Raw genomic sequence first — 18,624 nt, 5'->3', positions numbered from 1 at the left:
CTCCTCAGCACAAAACCCGAATGAGTGGTTACAAGCCAGCTCCTTTTATACCCTTATGTCCGGGGAAGTGGCATGCAAATTCCTTTTCTCAAAGATCAGAGGTTTTCATGTTACAGTAATGAGGGGGAAAATTGACTTATGTCATATAATGTCACAATGCAAAAAATCTGGATGGTCCTGAAATAAGCTTAACATTTTTCATCCAGCCACAAATCTTATATTTCTAGAATATTCAAAATAGTCTTTTTTTATTTTATTTCGATTGTGGGGTGAAATATTACCCATACATGTTCATGACAATTTTCGCCCAGATTCACCCATATACACTTCACCCATATAGGCATAAAAGGCTTACTTTGACACATCAAGGAGAAAGTCATTGAGTTCTGTCTGTTTGGCAAGACCTCTGCAGACCTGAGAACAAAAGACAAACAGGAAGTTTGAAGACGGTAATCACCAGTGTCTGAATTAATATACCTGTCACTGTCTTTTGATCTGCAAAGTTACTTTCTTAAAGTCAAATGAATTTGTATATCATTATATTGCTCACCAGTAGGCTAAAAAGGTCATAAGGAAAAAAAAATTAATAAAGGACTTGATAAAGGGATAGATCACCTTCACCCCAATATGTCATTTTTGTCATCATCTACTGTATACCCACCTCTTTTTTATTCCTGGAAAACAAAAGAAGTCTTCTAGTAAAATGTCCTGCTTACTCTTTTGCATGTAATGAAAAGAAAAGAGGGACTGGGACTGTCAAGTTTAAAAAAAGAACAGAAAACCACCACAAACGTCTTCTGAAGCCATATACTGAACTAGCAGATTGAAATATAAGTTAATGTTAACTGAAAATCTTGCCCTTGAGCTTGACAGTCACTGCTTCCCATTCACTTTCATTGTATAGAAAAGAGCAGTGTCCTTTGTGAACATTGTACAAGATAACTCCTGTGTTTAATGAAAAAAAAAAAATCTCAACAATATACACAGAAAGCTCCACAGATTTACTCTGGCTGTCATTTCTACACATCTCCTTTCCCTAACATGTAAATTTTTTGAATATGTTGGTTAACTGAATTGCTTTCAGATATAAATAAGAGTGTAGTGCTTTCAGTTCCCTATCTGTCACTCACTCGACGTTGTGTCGATGTAGTGACACTAGGGATCACTCTTGGGAGCCCCAAACACCTCTGCTTTTTTGAAAAAAGGCCAATGAGAATTGCAGAGTGGAATTTGCATGCCACTCCCCCAGACATACGGGTATAAAAGGAGCTGGTATGCAACCACTCATTCAGATTTTCTCTTCGGAGCCGAGCAGTTGCATTCAGTGCACTGAATACAATTCCTCCAATTCACCCCGTAAAACTGCTGGATTTACGGCGCATTTCAGCGGCTTCTCCCCCTCTGTGTGGAGTGCAGAGAATGCCCCAGGGCGCTTCGGCAGAGCGAAAAAAGAGAGTATATTCTAAAAGAGTATATTTTCAATCACAAAAAGAGCGGCACACATGGAACGTCTTTTTAAAGATGCCTTTCCGTTTGTGTGTTATTCCTGGTTGCTGTTATTATCTCATTATTATAAAAAAAAATAAAAAAGAATATACATATATATATATATATATATATATATATATATATATATATATATATATATATATATATACTGTATATGTAAAGATAGATAGAGAGAGAGAGAGGGAGATAGAGAAATTATTATAAAGAAAGTTTTGCATAAAGAAAATGAAGCCTACTGTAGGACCGTTAATACTTTTTGCATTGTGTCATTATTTTTAAGACAATTAATCCCCCAAATCCTTATTATTGTAATTCATTTGAGTTTTTATTCTGCAATTCTCATTATTCTTACTGGTGATTCACAACAGATTCTCACTCCCAAACCCAAACACCTCTGATCTTTGAGAAAAGGCCAATGGGAATTGGCGAGTGGAATTTGCATGACATACGGGTATAAAAGGAGCTGGCTTGCAATCACTCATTCAGATTTTTACTTCGGAGCCGAGTGGTTGTGTTTCAGCAAGCTGAATTCCTCCGTCGATCCATTCACCTCGAAAGCTGTTGGATTTACAGCGCATTACAGTGGTTTCTCCCCATCTTGCACCGGTGGTGTGCAGAGAACGCTCCTGGGTGCTTCAGCAGCTAAAAGAGTGTATACTTCCCAATAAAAGAGTATATTTTCCTACTAAAAGAGTGGCACAGACGGAGCATCTTATTAAAGCTGCCTTTCTGTCTGTGTATAATTCCTGGTTGCGGTTGCTATCTCTCTGCTTCTCACGGCCACGATCACTGTCTCACATGCTTAGGCGCTGCCCACGCGGAGACATCGTTCGTGGATGGGTCATGTCCTCATTGCGAGAACATGACCATGGCAACGTTGCGGTCGCGGCTTGCTTTCGTAAGAATCTCCCATCCCCAGCACGCTCGCTTGCCCTGGATGGGCGCTCGGACGAGACCGCCGGCTCGTCTCAGGGTGAGTTTGACCTCTTGTTCGGAGCCCGGGAAGATGATGAGTTATCGAGCGCAGCATCGGAGAGCGGGCTCATCCAGCTGGACGCAGAGGCTTCGGCTGGGCTTCCTCCTTTGGGAATGGTCGCCCAGTCTCAGGCCAACGCGGAAATGACGGACATGCTATCCTGGGCGGCCACTCCACTCTCCCCTGAACCCTCGCGGCTTGACGATTGGTTCCTGAGCTCAGGGCACCACCCACGGCCATGCCCTACCCCGGTTCCTTTCTTTCCGGAAGTGCATGAGGAGCTGACAAGATCGTGGGAGGCACCTTTTACTGCCCGGTCCCGATCTTTCAGCTCCCCCACTCTCACTACCCTCGATGGTGGAGTAGCCAGGGGGTATTCGGTGATCCCCCAGGTGGATAAGGCGCTCGTGGTGCACCTGGCATTGGCGCCCGAAGCTCCCATCCAGGGCCTGTAGGTTTACGTCGTCCCTGACAACTAGGGCCTACGGTGTCGCTGGACAAGCCGCCTCCGCCCTGCATGCTATGGCTCTCCTGCAAGTACACCAAGCCAAGCCGCTAAAAAGCGCTGCACGAGGATTGTTCTGACCCGGGACCGACCTCACTCTCCGGGTGACGAAGGTCATGGCGCGGTCTCTCGGGCAGGCGATGTCCACCCTGGTGGTCCAGGAGCGCCACCTTTGGCTCAACTTGGTTGAGATGCGAGAGTCTGACAAGGCACGGTTCCTTGATGCCCCTATTTCCCAGGTTGGCCTGTTCGGTGACACCGTCGAGGACTTTGCCCAGCAGTTCTCGGTGGTGAAGAAGCAGATGGAGGCCATACAACACATCCTGCCCCGGCGCGACTCAAGACCCCGCATCCCGTCTGCTCATTGCCAAGGGCGTCCTCCTGCAGCAACAACACCGGCTCCGCCGTAGCCCGCCCCCGTGGCCCGGACCCGGTGTGGAGCCCAACGCAAGAAGCAGACGCCACCCTTCTCACGGCCGGCCGCTAAGAACCCGAGGAAGGCTTCGAAGCGCCCCTGAGACGGGCGACCCAGGGGCGAGGAGACCTGCTTCTCTGGAGCTGTTGAACAGACCGCTCCATCCCCTGGTGGAGGGCCGGGAGGAGAATCCTTTGTTTCATTTTTTGCCGCATGCCCAAGAGGCTGCGGTACCCAAAAGTTTGACAAAAGAGTGGTTTTCTTGTTTCCTGGGTCACATGTCTGGTGCGCACGGCCGTCGTAACGACCACCATCCACCATCCCATTATTGCAGGTATGGTGCTCCAGCGGCGGACCCCCTGCCCCTGTGCGCCCAGCTGTGGCACAAACACGGCCACACGGGATTGGTTCCGGTGGACTATGGGGACGAGATTCCTCCTCCCCCTCCTCGGCCAATCTTTTGATGGGCGGCAGGAGCACGTAAGAGCTTCGATGTCCCTGGACTCAGCACGGCCACGGGGCTCGAGTCCCCTTGATGTGGCACCTTGAGCTCTGCCCCGCTGTGAGGCCCCACCCGCCAGTACGTCTGACATGATCATTCCCTTGGTCCCCCTCGCCCGGAGTTTGGGCTCGTGGCTCGCGCTTTCCAACCCGTCGCAATGGCTGACCCAGACCGTCCGACTCGGCTACGCGATTCAGTTTGCCAGGCGCCCGCCCTGGTTCAGTGGCGTCTGCTTCACCTCGGTGAAGGGCGAGAATGCCACTACCTTGCGTGCGGAGATCATGACCCTTCTGCGCAAGGGCACGATATAGCCTGTCCCTCCAGCCGAGATGAAGAAAGGGTTCTACAGCCCTTACTTCATCGTGCCGAAGAAAGGCAGTGGGTTGCGACCAATCCTGGAACTGCGAGTACTGAACCGGGCTTTGCACAGACTCCCGTAGACCTGAAGGATGCGTACTTCCACATCTCGGTCTTACCTCGACACAGACCCTTCCTGTGGTTTGCCTTCGAAGGCCAGGCGTACCAGTACAAGGTCCTCCCCTTCGGCCTGTCCTTGTGCCCTCACGTCTTCACGAAGGTCGCTGAGGCAGCCCTTGCCCCGCTTAGGGAAGTGGGCATCAGCATCCTCAACTATACCGATGACTGGCTAATCCTAGCTCACTCTCGAGAGTTGCTGTGCGCACATTGGGACCTCGTGCTCTGGCACCTCAGCCAACTGGGGCTTTGGGTCAACTGGGAAAAGAGCAAGCTCTCCCCAGTTCAGAGCATCTCTTTTCTCTGTTTGGCGTTGGACTCAGTCTCAATGATGGTGCGCCTCATGAACAAGCACGCACAGTCGGTGCTGAACTGTCTGAAGGCATTCAGATGGAGGACAGCGGTTCCACTGAAACATTTTCAGAGGCTCCTGGGGCCACACCGCTCAGGTTGACGCATATGAGACCGCTTCAGCACTGGCTTCAGACTCAAGTCCCGAGATGGGCATGGCGCCACGGGACACATTGCGTGGCCATCATGCCGATCTGTCGCCACCTGCATTTCTATGGGCAGGGATTCCCCCAGAGCAGGTCTCCAGGTGCGTCGTGGTTACAACAGATGCCTCCAAGACGGGCTGGGGTGCCATATGCAACGGGCACACAGCCGCTGGCCCCTGGACTGACCCCTGGCTGCGTTGGCACATCAACTGCCTAGAGTTGTTGGCAGTACTGCTCACCCTGTGGAGGTTCCAGCCATTGATCCAGGGGAAGCACGTGTTGGTCCGGATGGACAACACAGCGAGGGTAGCATACATCAACCGTCAAGGCGGTCTACGCTCCCGTTGCATGTCACAACTCGCCCGCCATCTCCTCCTCTGGAGTCAGCAACGCCTCAAGTCACTACGAGCCACTCACATTCTGGGTGACCTCAACACTGCAGCGGACGTGCTGTCACGACAGGTTACGCTCAGGGGAGAGTGAAGACTCCACCCCCAGGTAGTCCAGCTGATTTGGAGTCGATTTGGTCGAGCACAGATAGACCTGTTTGCTTCCCGGGAATCCTCCCACTGCCCGCTTTGGTATGCCCTGACCAAGGCACCCCTCGGTATAGATGCGCTGGCACACAGCTGGCCCCCTAGACTACGCAAATGCATGTTTCCCCCAGTGAGCCTACTTGCACAGACCCTGTGCAAGGTCAGGGAGAATGAGGAGCAGATCATCCTAATAGCACCCTACTGGCCCACCCAGATGTGGTTCTCGGATCTCACGCTCCTCGCGACAGCCCCCCCTGGCAAATTCCCTTGAGGAAGGACCTTCTTTCTCAGGGACGGGGCAACAGCTGGCACCCGCAATCAGACCTCTGGAATCTCCACGCCTGGCCCTTGGATGGGACGCGGAAGACCAAAGTGGCCTACCACACGTGGTGGTAGACATGATCACTCAGGCTAGGGCTCCCTCTACGAGGTGTCTGTATGCCTTGAAGTGGCGTCTGTTCTCTAAGTGGTGTTCTTCCCGACGGGAAGACCCCCAGAGATACACAGTTGGATCGGTGCTTTCCTTCCTGCAGGAGAGGCTGGAGGGGCGGCTGTCCCCCTCCACCTTGAAGGTGTATGTAGCTGCTATTTCGGCTTCACGATGCAGTAGATGGTAAGTACTTGGGGAAGCACGACTTGATCATCAGGTTCCTGAGAGGCGCTAGGAGGTTGAATCCCTCCAGATCGCGCCTCGTCCCCTTGTGGGACCTCTCTGTAGTCCTTCGGGGCCTACGGGGAGCTCCCTTTGAGCCCTTGGAGTCTGCTGAGCTTAAGGCACTCTCTTTGAAGACTGCCCTCCTGATTGCGCTCACTTCCATCAAGAGGGTAGGGGACCTGCAGGAGTTCTCTGTCAGCAAATCGTGCATGGAGTTCGGTCCGGGTTACTCTCACGTGATCCTGAGACCCTGACCGGGCTATGTGACCAAGGTTCCCACGACCCCTTTTAGGGATCAGGTGGTGAACCTGCAAGCGCTGCCCCAGGAGGAGGCAGACCCAACCTTGGCGTTGCTGTGTCCGGTGCAAGCTTTACGCATCTATTTGGATCACACGCAGAGCTTTAGAAGCTCCGAGCAGCTCTTTGTCTGCTTTGGTGGATGGCAGAAAGGAAGCGCTGTCTCCAAACAGAGGATCACCCACTGGGTTATTGATGCCATCGCGATGGCATATCAGGCTCAGGACGTGCCTACGAGCCCACTCTACCAGGAGTGTGGCGGCCTCCTGGGCCATGGCCAGTGGCACCTCTTTGGCAAACATCTGCAGAGCAGCGGGCTGGGCAGCACCCAACACCTTTGCATGAACCCTAATGTCACTACATCGACACGTCAAGTGAGTGATAGATAGGGAACGTCCTGGTTACTTTCGTAACCTCCATTCCCTGATGGAGGGAACAAGACATTGTGTCCCTCTTGCCACAACACTGAACTACCCGCTGAAATGGCCGGGACCTTGAATAAGTGAATTCAAGTGGTTGCATACCAGCTCCTTTTATACCCGTATGTCCAAGGGAGTGACATGCAAATTCCACTTGCCGATTCCCATTGGCCTTTTTTCAAAAAGCAGAGGTGTTTGGGGCTCCCAAGAGTGACCCCTAGTGTCACTACATTGACACAACGTCTCGTTTCCTCCATCAGGGAACAGAGGTTATGAAAGTAACCAGGACAATCCTTTAAACACATTTTACCATGTTTAAATCCATTCCACAAATTTTCCCCCAAAATCAGTGCAGAAAATGCCCCAAAAAAGGGTCCTCATGTTCTGTCTGGGGAGAAAAAAAGAGGAAAAGAGGCCACGACTGTGCTAGCCTGTCCCTATTTTTTTGGGCAGTCGACTTGTTCCAGAAGGACCGTTCGACCTGGTGCACTGGCAACGAGGCAAATTCCACTTGCCGATTCCCATTGGCCTTTTTTCAAAAAGCAGAGGTGTTTGGGGCTCCCAAGAGTGACCCCTAGTGTCACTACATCGACACAACATCTCGTTTCCTCCATCAGGGAACAGAGGTTACGAAAGTAACCAGGAAATTCCTTTAAACACATTTTACCATGTTTAAATCCATTCCACAAATTTTCCCCCAAAATCAGTGCAGAAAATGCCCCAAAAAAGGGTCCTCATGTTCTGTCTGGGCCTAGCCATAAGTAATTAATTTGAATAAAGGCCTAAGAAAAGAGATCGCAGAGTCGCTTTAAAGGTGTACATTTGATTTTTTTTTTTTTTTTTTGCATGCAACACAAAAGTAGATGTTTCGCAGAATGGCAAAGCTGCCATTGGTATGGCACTGCTCTTTTCCATACAGTACAAAGTAGATGGGGACGTGGGCTGTCAAGCTTCAAAATGGACAAAAAAGCACAATACATTTTCATTTCATGTGGCTCGTGTTCTGTATTACAAGTATTCTGAAGCCATGTTTTCATGAGGAACAGATCCTAATTTTATATTCCAAAAGTCATTGTTCAAGCTTTTTGGAGCCTGACAGCCCACTGGTACACATCAGCTTTCAGTGTATGGAAAGGAGCATCCTGCCATTTTTTTAGTGGAAAATGCCTTTTGTGTTCCACACAATTAGATAAAAATGAGTTTGAAGTGATATTTTTGTGAACTGTCCCATTAAATCTAGATCATCAGCACTCAAGCTGCTTATTATGTGTCAGTGCAATACTATCAGCGCTTTATAGATTTAAAATACATCGAATAGCTCTAAAAATATTTATATGATACTGTATGCACATGTCCTGAAGGTCTCCAGAAGGTTCTGGTCCCACAGAGGGAGTTTCTCCCAAAGAGCCCAGTGATGCACAGGGACATCAAAACCCAGAGTGGTGTCACTCATGGTTGGCAACTGTTCACATACAAACAAGACTGCACTGTCATTAATTGCACCTCCTGAGATGCGGGTGTGTGTAACGTGTGGTCTGGTTGCTTACACTGGGCCCACCAGCAGGCCGTTCCATGTACACAGTGGATTACAGAAATCAAAACACGTGTGCAGAACCAAATCAACCAGCTTATGCAAGAGGACCCTGAACTGTCAAGCTGCAAAAACAACAAGGGTTTATTACTGTATGTATGCTTTCCTCAAAAGTGCTCACCTGAACCTGGTGTATGGCTACAGATGCCCAGGCCAGATTTGCTGTTGCAACCTGAAAAACAGGGTACACTTAGCTGAAGACACAATAAGTGCTCTTTGAACAAGTTACATAGTTACGTGTAGCCTACCTGGACTGACAGTCATGGTAGAACATCTTCATAGCTAGTGTGATACATTCTACTGAATAACAATGCAACGACTCACAGGAGCTTATCAAACTTATTAATAATGTACTTTTCAAGTAAAATAATATTTGGGTAATTTTTTACTTGCGTGTGTGACATGCTGTTGATCACCACAGACAAAAACTAGTCACACAGTTTGTAATTTATTTATTATTTTACAGTAATGCACTTATGTAAGTGCACTTATTAAAGGAAGCCTAACAGACAAGAATGAAAGTACAAACGTGAAGCTCATATTTAGTTTAAGAATGGGTGTTTCTTCAACTTCTGGCACTTTAATGTCCCATGGGTTGACTTTTATTAAAAAATTAAAAACAGATTTAAACTTTTTTCTTTTTGTTAAACTGTGAAGGGCACATAAAAAAATAAATCAATAATAATAATAATAAATAAAAAAAAAACATTACCAGGATTTCATCATTTATTTTTGGTACTTTTGAAATGCTTCTTATGTATGGATTTTACTGTTTTATGTCTTGTCCCAGACCCAGATTTTCAATACTTAACTTTGAAAATCTATTATAAAAATATGAATTATTACATATTTAAAACAAAACAAAGTGAAATAAAAAATAATAATAATATTTACTGTGTGAAAATTATTTCTATCCATTAAAAAACAAAAAAAAAAAAAAAAAAAAAAACAATACAACTGTCCCACAGTTGTGGCGTCATTTCCACCACACTAAACAATTTTGCCCCCTAATAAATTTTGTAGTGTCCTTGTTAACCAAGTCGATAAAAGTGTCAAGAGAAGAGTGTGCTTGAGATGAAATAGTTGTAATGTTTAATGTGTGTGTTCATGTATATCATGTCTTTTATTTTGTATTCTAGTTCCTGTTTCATGTCATGTGTTCTCTAGTCATGTGATGTCCTGTTTTCCCTCCATGTTCATGTGTCTTGTTTTCATTGGTTCATTGTCTTGTTACTTGTCACATCAACCATCAGAATGGGGAAAAAAATGTGATCTCAGTGATTTGGAGCGTGGCATGATTGTTGGTGCCAGATGGGCTGGTTTGAGTATTTCTGTAACTGCTGATGTCCTGGGATTTTCATGCACAACAGTCTCTAGAATTTACTCAGAATGGTGCCAAAAACAAAGAACATCCAGTGAGTGGCACAGATGGAAACACCTTGTTGATGAGAGAGGTCAACAGAGAATAGCCAGACTGGTTCAAACTGACAAAGTCTACGGTAACTCAGTTAACCGCTCTGTACAATTGTGTTTAGAAGAATATCATCTTAGAATGCTATTCTGAGATGCGGGTTGGCACTTTTTTGGCAGTACGAGGGGGACCTACACAATATTAGGCAGGTGGTTTTAATGTTGTGGCTGATTGGTGTACATACAGTATATTGTGAGTGTGAAAAATATTTTAACGAGACGTCTAGAAGTCCACAGTGTTTAAAGTGCCTCAAATTGAAAAGAACATCCTTACATGAATTCTTCAGTACTAAAACGTTTTTATTATGTTTATTTGAACTGTAAAGTTGTCTACACTACTATTCTACGAGGAGGAACTAGTTATGCGTTACCAACATATTTTGTGTAGATGGAGTTTGCTGAACTCAGCTCATCTAAAATGTGTCATAAGAATAGCTATATCTTGTCCCTTCTATGTCCCTTCATTGTATCGAGAGAAAGTAACTGGTTCTCTTTGCATTTACATTGTACACTGTGACAAAGAGGAGGGATAAAGGCAGCCAGATGCGGCAGTTCGGGAGAGAGAGAGCCACACACAGCTGCCGTATGTGCGTTTGTGTTTTGTCTTTATGTTTTCATTTTACATTAAATATTACTTTGGTTCGTCCGGTTCCCACCTCCTCTTTTCCCATTTGAACGTTGTTACATTGGTGCTGAAACCCGGGTAAGAGGAGAGATGCGCTGTCGTGGAGTCCTTGCCACTACCAGCCAACCGAGGAGCAGCCGCGGCTGTCCGCCCGAGGACAGAGGCATCACTGCCGGCCACCGAGGATCTGATGCATGCTGCCGTCCCCCCATAGGAAAAAAAGAATAGGAAAAAAAGAAAAGAGAGAGAAAAGAGGGGGAGGAGTGTGACTGTCTGCCCGAGGCCGGAGGACCCACTACCGTCCACCAGGGGAGGAGCGAGCTGTCGTCCACCAGAGGTCGGGGAGTGGCTGAGGGCCAGGCGACAGTGAATCTGGGTATTTCCTCTCTCTCTTTTTTCTCTCTCACTGCCACCCCGTCTTGATCCTTCCCTCTCCTCTTTTTATTTTCCCTCCCCTTGTCCCCCTCCCCAGCTCTAGAAAGGTGGGGAAAAGCCAGAAGGGCAACGCCCCCCCACCACCACCACACAGAAAGGAGGAGGGTGGGGGGGTATGTACATCATGCCAGGGGTTCCCCGGCCTGAGGCAAAGGAGGGAGGAGTGTGACGAGGAGGCTGTGAGTACACACGCCCGGCCCCCATTCGGGCTAATCAGCCGAGGAGAGGGATAAAGGCAGCCGGATATGGCAGTTCGGGAGAGAGAGAGCCACACGCAGCTGCCGTGTGAGCGTTTGTGTTTTGTCTTTATGTTTTAATATTACTTTGATGGTTCGTCCGGTTCCCGCCTCCTCTTTTCCCATTTGAACCCTGTTACATAAACATTGATTTATTTTTGATCCTGCTGTGATAGATGAGTTCACTTTTTATTCACTCTGTTTGTTTTTTTAACCCAGTCCAGTTTGTTATCAATATATAGTAATGTAATACTGATTTATTATTAATAATCAAGTTCTAAAACTTGCATTATACACTTAAGTGTATTACTGTAAAAGCATTTTCCATTTGCTTATGCAGTTGAATTTTGTCTGTGGTAATCGACAGCATGCCACAGATGCTGTCCATAGACATTTATTTGAAAAAGCTTGGCTAAAACAATTGAGAGCAAAGCCATGGGTAGATCAAATACTAACACATTTTCCCTCAAATGCCCTCCCAAAATACCTCCTGATGGCTGAGGTTGAAGGGCTCTCTGCCACAATGCCGTTGAAGCTCCAGGATGGCGATGAGGTCTCCGATGGCGGTGAGGATGGGTAGACACAAAACAGAGTGAACACGGATCCCTGAGTCCTGTCCTGTGCCTTGAGGAAACCGCTCATCCTACAAGAAACACACAACACACATCACTCACAATCCAGGGAAGAATTTCGAAACACGTAGGGGAAGGTTTGTTGTTTGTTGCTGTTCTTCAAACAGTCATAATTATCCTTAACTCTGAACTTCTGTTGCTCTTCATAACAGATAAATATAAATAAGTGGTCGATGAACAATAAGGGTTTTCTAATGGGTAAAATATCAAACAAAATGTCACCTGTAAACAGGTGATGCTAGAGCTTAACTTTTCTGAATACCTTAACTTTCTGAGCCATTTTTAGAATGACTTTCAATAAACTGACTTTTTAATCAAAAGTGATTTTTGGTTTAGATTTTTAACCTGGACTCATGATAAGTCATAATAATAGTAGGCAATGGCCAAATCGTAATAAATTGTACAAGTTGGCTCTTACAACAACATTTGAGTTTTACTCCCAGAAAAATAAACAAACCAACTAACAATGCTATTACGATTTTTTCCTAACCCAAATCTACACTTAACCATAAAGTCTAACCCCTTACCCAAACCCTAATATAACCATGATTTAAATAGTAAAATAACTTTTGGAAGAAAAACATCTGGGTTTGGAATGAGACGAAAGAAGAGTATTACCGTTAATTGACATAGATCAGTCAATTGTAACACATAAACAAATATGTAACGAGTAACAAAATTTGTTTATAAACATTTTCTTTCTGAAAATAAAGTGTTAGATAGGAGGCTAGTGAACATTTGATGCCTGTTTTGAAATAGTGTTTGTTGATTGGTTGGTCTCTATGGGAACAAAGGTTGTCCCTTTATGTACAAACCAAGTCGTACAATATCTAACGATTTCACCATCTCGTATGAATTATCACCAGTTGTCATGAGACTATGTTGGATGTATACAGTCAGTTCCCCTCAAGTTCAAACCAAGGTTATTATCATAAACTTAAGCTAAACTGAAAACTAAATGTAAAAATTTTTTTTTCATAAACTGAAATAAAAACCAAAATCATTTTCACTTGTAAAGTGTGTCATGTTCCTTTAAAATAAATGCCACTTGGTTTAATGTTTTGTTATCTAATGCAATAACATTCATACTGTAAAGTGTGTGGAGGTGTGGAGGCTTAAGTGTCTAAATACTTTTGGGCCACTCCATATAAAACAATTATCAGCAAAGATGTAGACACAATTGCTTAATTTAAATAAAGACTTATATTAATCAAATTCACAAAAAAAAAAAAATATGTAGATACAAAACAGAAAATGTCTTGGTTACTCACGTTAACGTGGTTCCCTGAAAGGAGGGCACGAGACACTGCGTCAGAAGCTGACACTATGGGAGCTCTCTACAGAGGATGGGACTTAAACCCTATGCCATCAACTAATTCGATTGGCTGGTGAAGCTTGGCACTCCGCCTATGCTGAGGTAATCATGAGCATATAGGCCGGAGCCCAGCTTCACACTCTCAGGATTTTACGACTGAAGGGAAGGAGAGCATATCTCTTGTCCCATAACTGTGAAAAATCAGTAGCTGTGGCACAGTTCCCTCCTATCAAGGGGCAAAAGTTCTTTACTTAAGGTAAAGTGAGCAACGGAGACGTTCCCTTTCAAGAAGGAAACTTTGACACTGCATCAGAAGCTGATGCTATGGGAGTCACATACCATAACACCTTCACACTGATGTGCAATGCCTACTAGCCTTTACAGGGTAGTCAAAAGCATTAAGAGCAATAGGTTAATAGAGCAATAAATGAATGGCTCGATGCCAAGACAGAGACACTAGCCATGCTGGGTAGTGGAGCAATGTCTCAACACATATTCCCGGTTTGCAGGAAGGAGGAGAGCAGACCTGGCCAAGGGCTTTGGCACAATGACACTAGCCGACAGGGTAGTGAAACATTGGGCTTTGGCACAATGATACTAGCCAACATGGTAGTAAAACTTTGCACATATGCTCTCAGTCACACTAGTGGTGAACAAAGAGACCAAGTTTCTGATATAACACCAATACTTATCCAATTGGTCAGTGATTAACCTTCTTCCTTTGTAAAGATCTGGGAAGAGAGGGAAGATACATACAGGTTGTAAAACCAGGCAAAAGTGTTAAGGGAAGCCCAACCTGCAGCCGGACATGACTTCTAAAGACACCCACTTTTCCCATGCCCAGGAAGAGGCCATACTCCTGGCAGAATGAACTTTTATGCTCATGGGACATTGTATGATTTGAAAATCGCAAGTGAGCACAGTAACATCTACGACCCAGTGGAAATTTCTTTGCTTGGAGACAGCCTTTGAACGGCATCTACAGCAAACAAATAGTTTTTCCGACACCCTGAACTGACCGGTTTGGTCAAAGTATATACCTAATGCCCTTACAAGGCAGAGCATGTGCAGTCTCTAAGCTTCGTCTGACTCCAAGGGATAAGGAGAGAACACCTGCAGGATAATAACCTGAACCATAAAGAGGGTTGCCAGCACTTTGGGCACTAAACCCACTCTGGGCTTGAGAATGGCCTTTGACAGGCTCAGTCCAAACTCTAACAAGAGTTGCTGACAGAAAGGACTACAAGGTCCCCAACAGATTTGACTGATGTTAAATAATTTAGCAGCACAGTCTCCAAAGAGAGTATGCACATGCTTACCACATATAGTGGCTCAAACGGGGAACCAGTAAGTGTGTTTTTCACCAGCGCTAAGTCCCAGACCACGATGGTAGCAGGGCAAAAATGAATCTTAGCTGTCTTGCACCACAGAGAAATCTGCTGACCAGAGAGTGTTTGCCTATAGACAAGCCCTCAGAGGTCATGAGTGGTCACTATGGTAGTGACGTAAACCTTGAGCGTAGATGGAGTGAGTCCTGCAACCAAATTCACTTGCAGGAAGGAGAGTATTGTTTGCAGAGAGCAGTGCTTTGGGTCCTCAACCCAGGGGGGTACCAATCAGCAAAGGGTCACCACTTTTAGGCATAAAGCCCCCTCATTGAGGGGGCCCTAGCCTGTAGTATGGTGGTTTACACCGGTTGCGACAGCCCTAATGTGTCAGACGAGCCCCGTTTAGAGGCCAGAAATGCAGTCTACATAGCTCTGGCCGAGGATGCCAGATCGTGCCTCAAGCTTGCGAGAGCTGATCCGACATTAAAGGAATTTCCCATGGGGGAGCATCCACAGCTCTACCACATCTGTGCCCAGTGGCTGTTGGGCCATTTGGCGCAACTAGTTTCCTTGTCTTCCTGTATCTTGCACAATATTGGATTTAGCAAGCTGACAGGGAAATGCATATTCCTGTTTCACTGGCCATCAGTGAGCTATGGCGTTCAAGCCTGGTGGAACTTGCTGTCATGAAGTACCAGAGGCGATGACGTGTGGTCTCAGGGGAGGCAAACAGGTTAACCACAACTACCTGAATACTAGGGCTGGGAATTTCCACAGACCTCCCAATTCAATATTATAATGATATTTACTTGCCGATTCAATATATTTTGTGATTTTTATAGTTTTGCGATTCTGTAAGTATTGCGATTTAATGTTTTGAAATATTTAGCTGAGTTAACTCCTTTTAAGAAATAAATGTCAATTGAATAACAGTTGTGTCTTAAATGACATTTGTTTCACCCTGCAATACAGAATTTCCAGGTAAAAGGTAGAGATGTGCAAAACTACCAATTTAAAACTAATAATTGACCAGTCGTACATTGTCTGAGCTATTGGTGAAACAAATCATTTTAAGGAACCCATGTACAGTGTAAGGCTGCATTATGTCCATGTTACCCAATTTAGACGTGTTTCATGGGGAAATATGGATGCTAAGCACTGCCATTTAAACAGGTAACTAAAGAATATTCAACAATTAAATAGGCTAAATAACTATAACCTCTTATCCCACAAACCTATTAAAATAAGAAACATGAAAAGCTCCAATACAGATCCCAAAAGGCCCAAAACTGCTAATGCACATTGCGGACGTTGAATGACGTGCTTCAATGTGCTTATGTGCATCCCGGACTTAGTATGACACGTTTCAACATAACCGGAGCTCATGACACAAGGCGATCCTTGCTGCGCTTTCAGAAGTGCACAGCTTTTAGAATATTGCGGGCGCACAACATGTAGTTCACGGCATCCAAAAGTTTGATGAGACTTTTTTCTGCTAAACTATTTATTAAATCAGTGTCAGACAGAATCTACAGAATGACTCTTGACAAATACCCACAACACCTCACAAATAAATCTGTGGATTATGCATAGTAATAGGAACAAGCAGAGGATTTGACGTCCAACAGTTAACAAGCAGAGCCTTGATGGCTGCAGCAGTGGTGCAATAAAGGACTAAGCCTGGAGTAAACCTGTTCATGTTGAACTCTGCACAAATATAGCTTCCTATATTTATCTATCAATCATTGTATTAGCATTAAGCTTAACGTGTAATTTAAAAAAAAATAATACAAACAATTTTTTTCAATTTTTTTCATCAAGGAGATGATTTTAGAATTGTTTGTCTCAAGAAACATAATAATTTTTTCCTCCACCTCTACTGAATACCCCCCTATTCCTCTGAACTGATTAAGAATGGAGTCTCCATTCCCCTGTCTTGCCACTCTGGTGCTAGAGTAAACCTGCTCTGCTACTCTGGTGGCCAGGGACGTACGTCGCATGTAGGAGACTCACTCCAGAGGAGAATTCACCTGACCAGGTACAAAATTGGGCGCTTTGACCATAATCCTCCTTGGCGGTTTATGTCGACACAACCATAGTGCTGTCCATAAGAGACCAAAAGTCTATCAGAGCCAAGTGGACTTCAATCAGTTCCAGGGGATTTATATGCCATGCAGTTTGTGCACCTTTCCAGGTGCCAAAAGCCGAACGTCCATTGCACAGGGCTCCCCAGCCTGTGTTGGACCCGTCCTTCCTGACAACTTTGCATCTGACCATCTTGGCTGATGTGACAAACCTTTAAACTGATAAAACGTATTTATCCTCAAATAGCTAGCATGGCTTAACAGCGACGCATCACTATGTGGTGAAGATGACCATGTTGTCAAGCGTGATGAAGGACCCTCAGTCTGGGACAGCACTGGAGGGGTCTCATCCATAGCAAGCCTGGCAGTGTGTCGGCAACTGCAGTGGCCATCAAGCCCAGCACTCGCTGGTACTGACCCAATGGAAGGGTTCTCCCCAGCTTGAACTTTGTCAAGTGTATGAGAATGGACTGAACACGTTCTTCTGTCAGGTGCCGGCATGATTACCGAGTCGAGTTTCATTCCTAGGGTTTGATTGAGCTGTCAGCAACTAACCATTTAGGTAATACAGGCGCCATTTGGCCTTAGCAAAGCAAGCGCAGCATCTACACATTTCGTACATGTGCAAGGGCCAAGGACAACCTTAAAGGTAGGACCTTGAACTGGAATGTAGTCCCCTTGAAGCCGAATTTCAAAAATGGCCTGCAGCAAGGGGATAAGCACATGTGCATCTGCAAATCACTTGACACGAAGCAGTCCAGTGGACAAACATGACAAAATCTGATGTTGTGACATGGCAGTCTTCTGGTATGGCGTCAAAAAAAGTAAAAACAGGGCTAACCATTGTTACAGTGGAGATTCATTTTCATTCTCTGCTCATAACAACAGGGAAAGCAAGAAGTGAATAAAATGTTAGCCAGGGGTGTCATTCCACTGACACCAGGCTGCCCACAGACCTGCAATTTTCTGCCAATTCGTGACATGGCGCTTTTAACAAGCTAGAGACTAGAGACATGAACTCTCACTGAATAGGGAGAACTTCAAGTCAAAATGTGAAATTCTGGAAAGGGCAGCACCAATGGCGAACCTCAAAGGCGCGCTGACACTGTGAAGACCTTTTGCTTTTTTAATGGCATGGTTCCATCCAGCTTGAACCTTGTCATGCATAGGAGAGAGGACTGAACGCGTTAGTCGTGTGTGCCTACATGGCAACTGAGTCGAGTTTCATTCCTAGGAAGGAAACTTACTGAAAGGGCAACAATGCCACTGTCATTCAACCTGGACACCCCGTATCAGGAGAGTTTGAACTTATGCCCTCTGGTCATAAGCTGGGCTTCGGCTTAGATGCTCACAATGACGTCAGCATAAGCAGAGCGTTAAGCTTCACTAGCCAATCAAATTGGTGTGTTGGTATAGGGTGTGAAGGGAGCTCCTATAGCATCAGCTTCTGAAGCAGCATAGAAGTTACCTTCTTTACAAAAATGTGCACTATCCATTGACAAATTTGTCAGGATTTTGTAACTGACATTAGACAAAATCAATTAATCAGCCAGTCAGGCACAGTTATCAGCTAATACCTTAATCTCAAAATGACCAGATATATAACAACTAAAATAATTATTTGTGCAAAAGCAAAATAATCTTGATTTTTAGATGAGTATGTTGGACTGTAGTGAAGTGTAGTTAAACTCTACATGCATCTCACCCCCATGATGTCCTCTACAAGTAGTGTCTTGCGTGTCTTTGCAACGTGAGCGGTGATGGTGGTCCCAAACGTGATGGGACCAGAGGGGATGAGCCCAGGAAGCCCCTCTTTTGCCCCCGTTGGAGTGAACAAACATAAACTCTGCCGCAGAGAGAAAAACATCAACAAAACAGTATGACATAAAAAAAAAAAAAAGTCCTTATTGGTCACTGTAATTATAATATATCTTTGTCTAATTAGGGTACTTCAAATTTTTCATTAGTTGGGGCCAGCTGGGGTTGTAAAGTGCATCAACAATATTTTAAGATGCAAAATAATTAATTTTATTTACCATTTATGACTATCTGCACTCTCCAACATTGACAGTTTTATAAAGTGAAAATTAGTCAAAGGGTGGCTACTTTGAAAAAGCTTGAAT

The 18,624-nt window shown here is 45.2% G+C and overlaps 1 protein-coding gene across 1 annotated transcript in view; it reads right to left on the bottom strand.

Moving 5' to 3' along the window:
- Window positions 1-18,624, bottom strand: part of LOC127413922 (cAMP and cAMP-inhibited cGMP 3',5'-cyclic phosphodiesterase 10A-like) — a 146,271-nt gene that overhangs the window by 30,058 nt on the left and 97,589 nt on the right. The window contains 4 exon segments of the mRNA XM_051651493.1: window positions 356-414; window positions 8,498-8,548; window positions 11,630-11,785; window positions 18,207-18,347. Of these exon segments, the coding sequence (XP_051507453.1) occupies window positions 356-414; window positions 8,498-8,548; window positions 11,630-11,785; window positions 18,207-18,347 (407 nt within the window).

Source organism: Myxocyprinus asiaticus, chromosome 23 (assembly GCF_019703515.2).
Source record: "Myxocyprinus asiaticus isolate MX2 ecotype Aquarium Trade chromosome 23, UBuf_Myxa_2, whole genome shotgun sequence".
Taxonomy (NCBI): Eukaryota; Metazoa; Chordata; class Actinopteri; order Cypriniformes; family Catostomidae; genus Myxocyprinus; species Myxocyprinus asiaticus.
The sequence above is the reverse complement of the archived record's forward strand: the minus strand, read 5'-3'. Positions and strand labels throughout refer to the sequence as shown.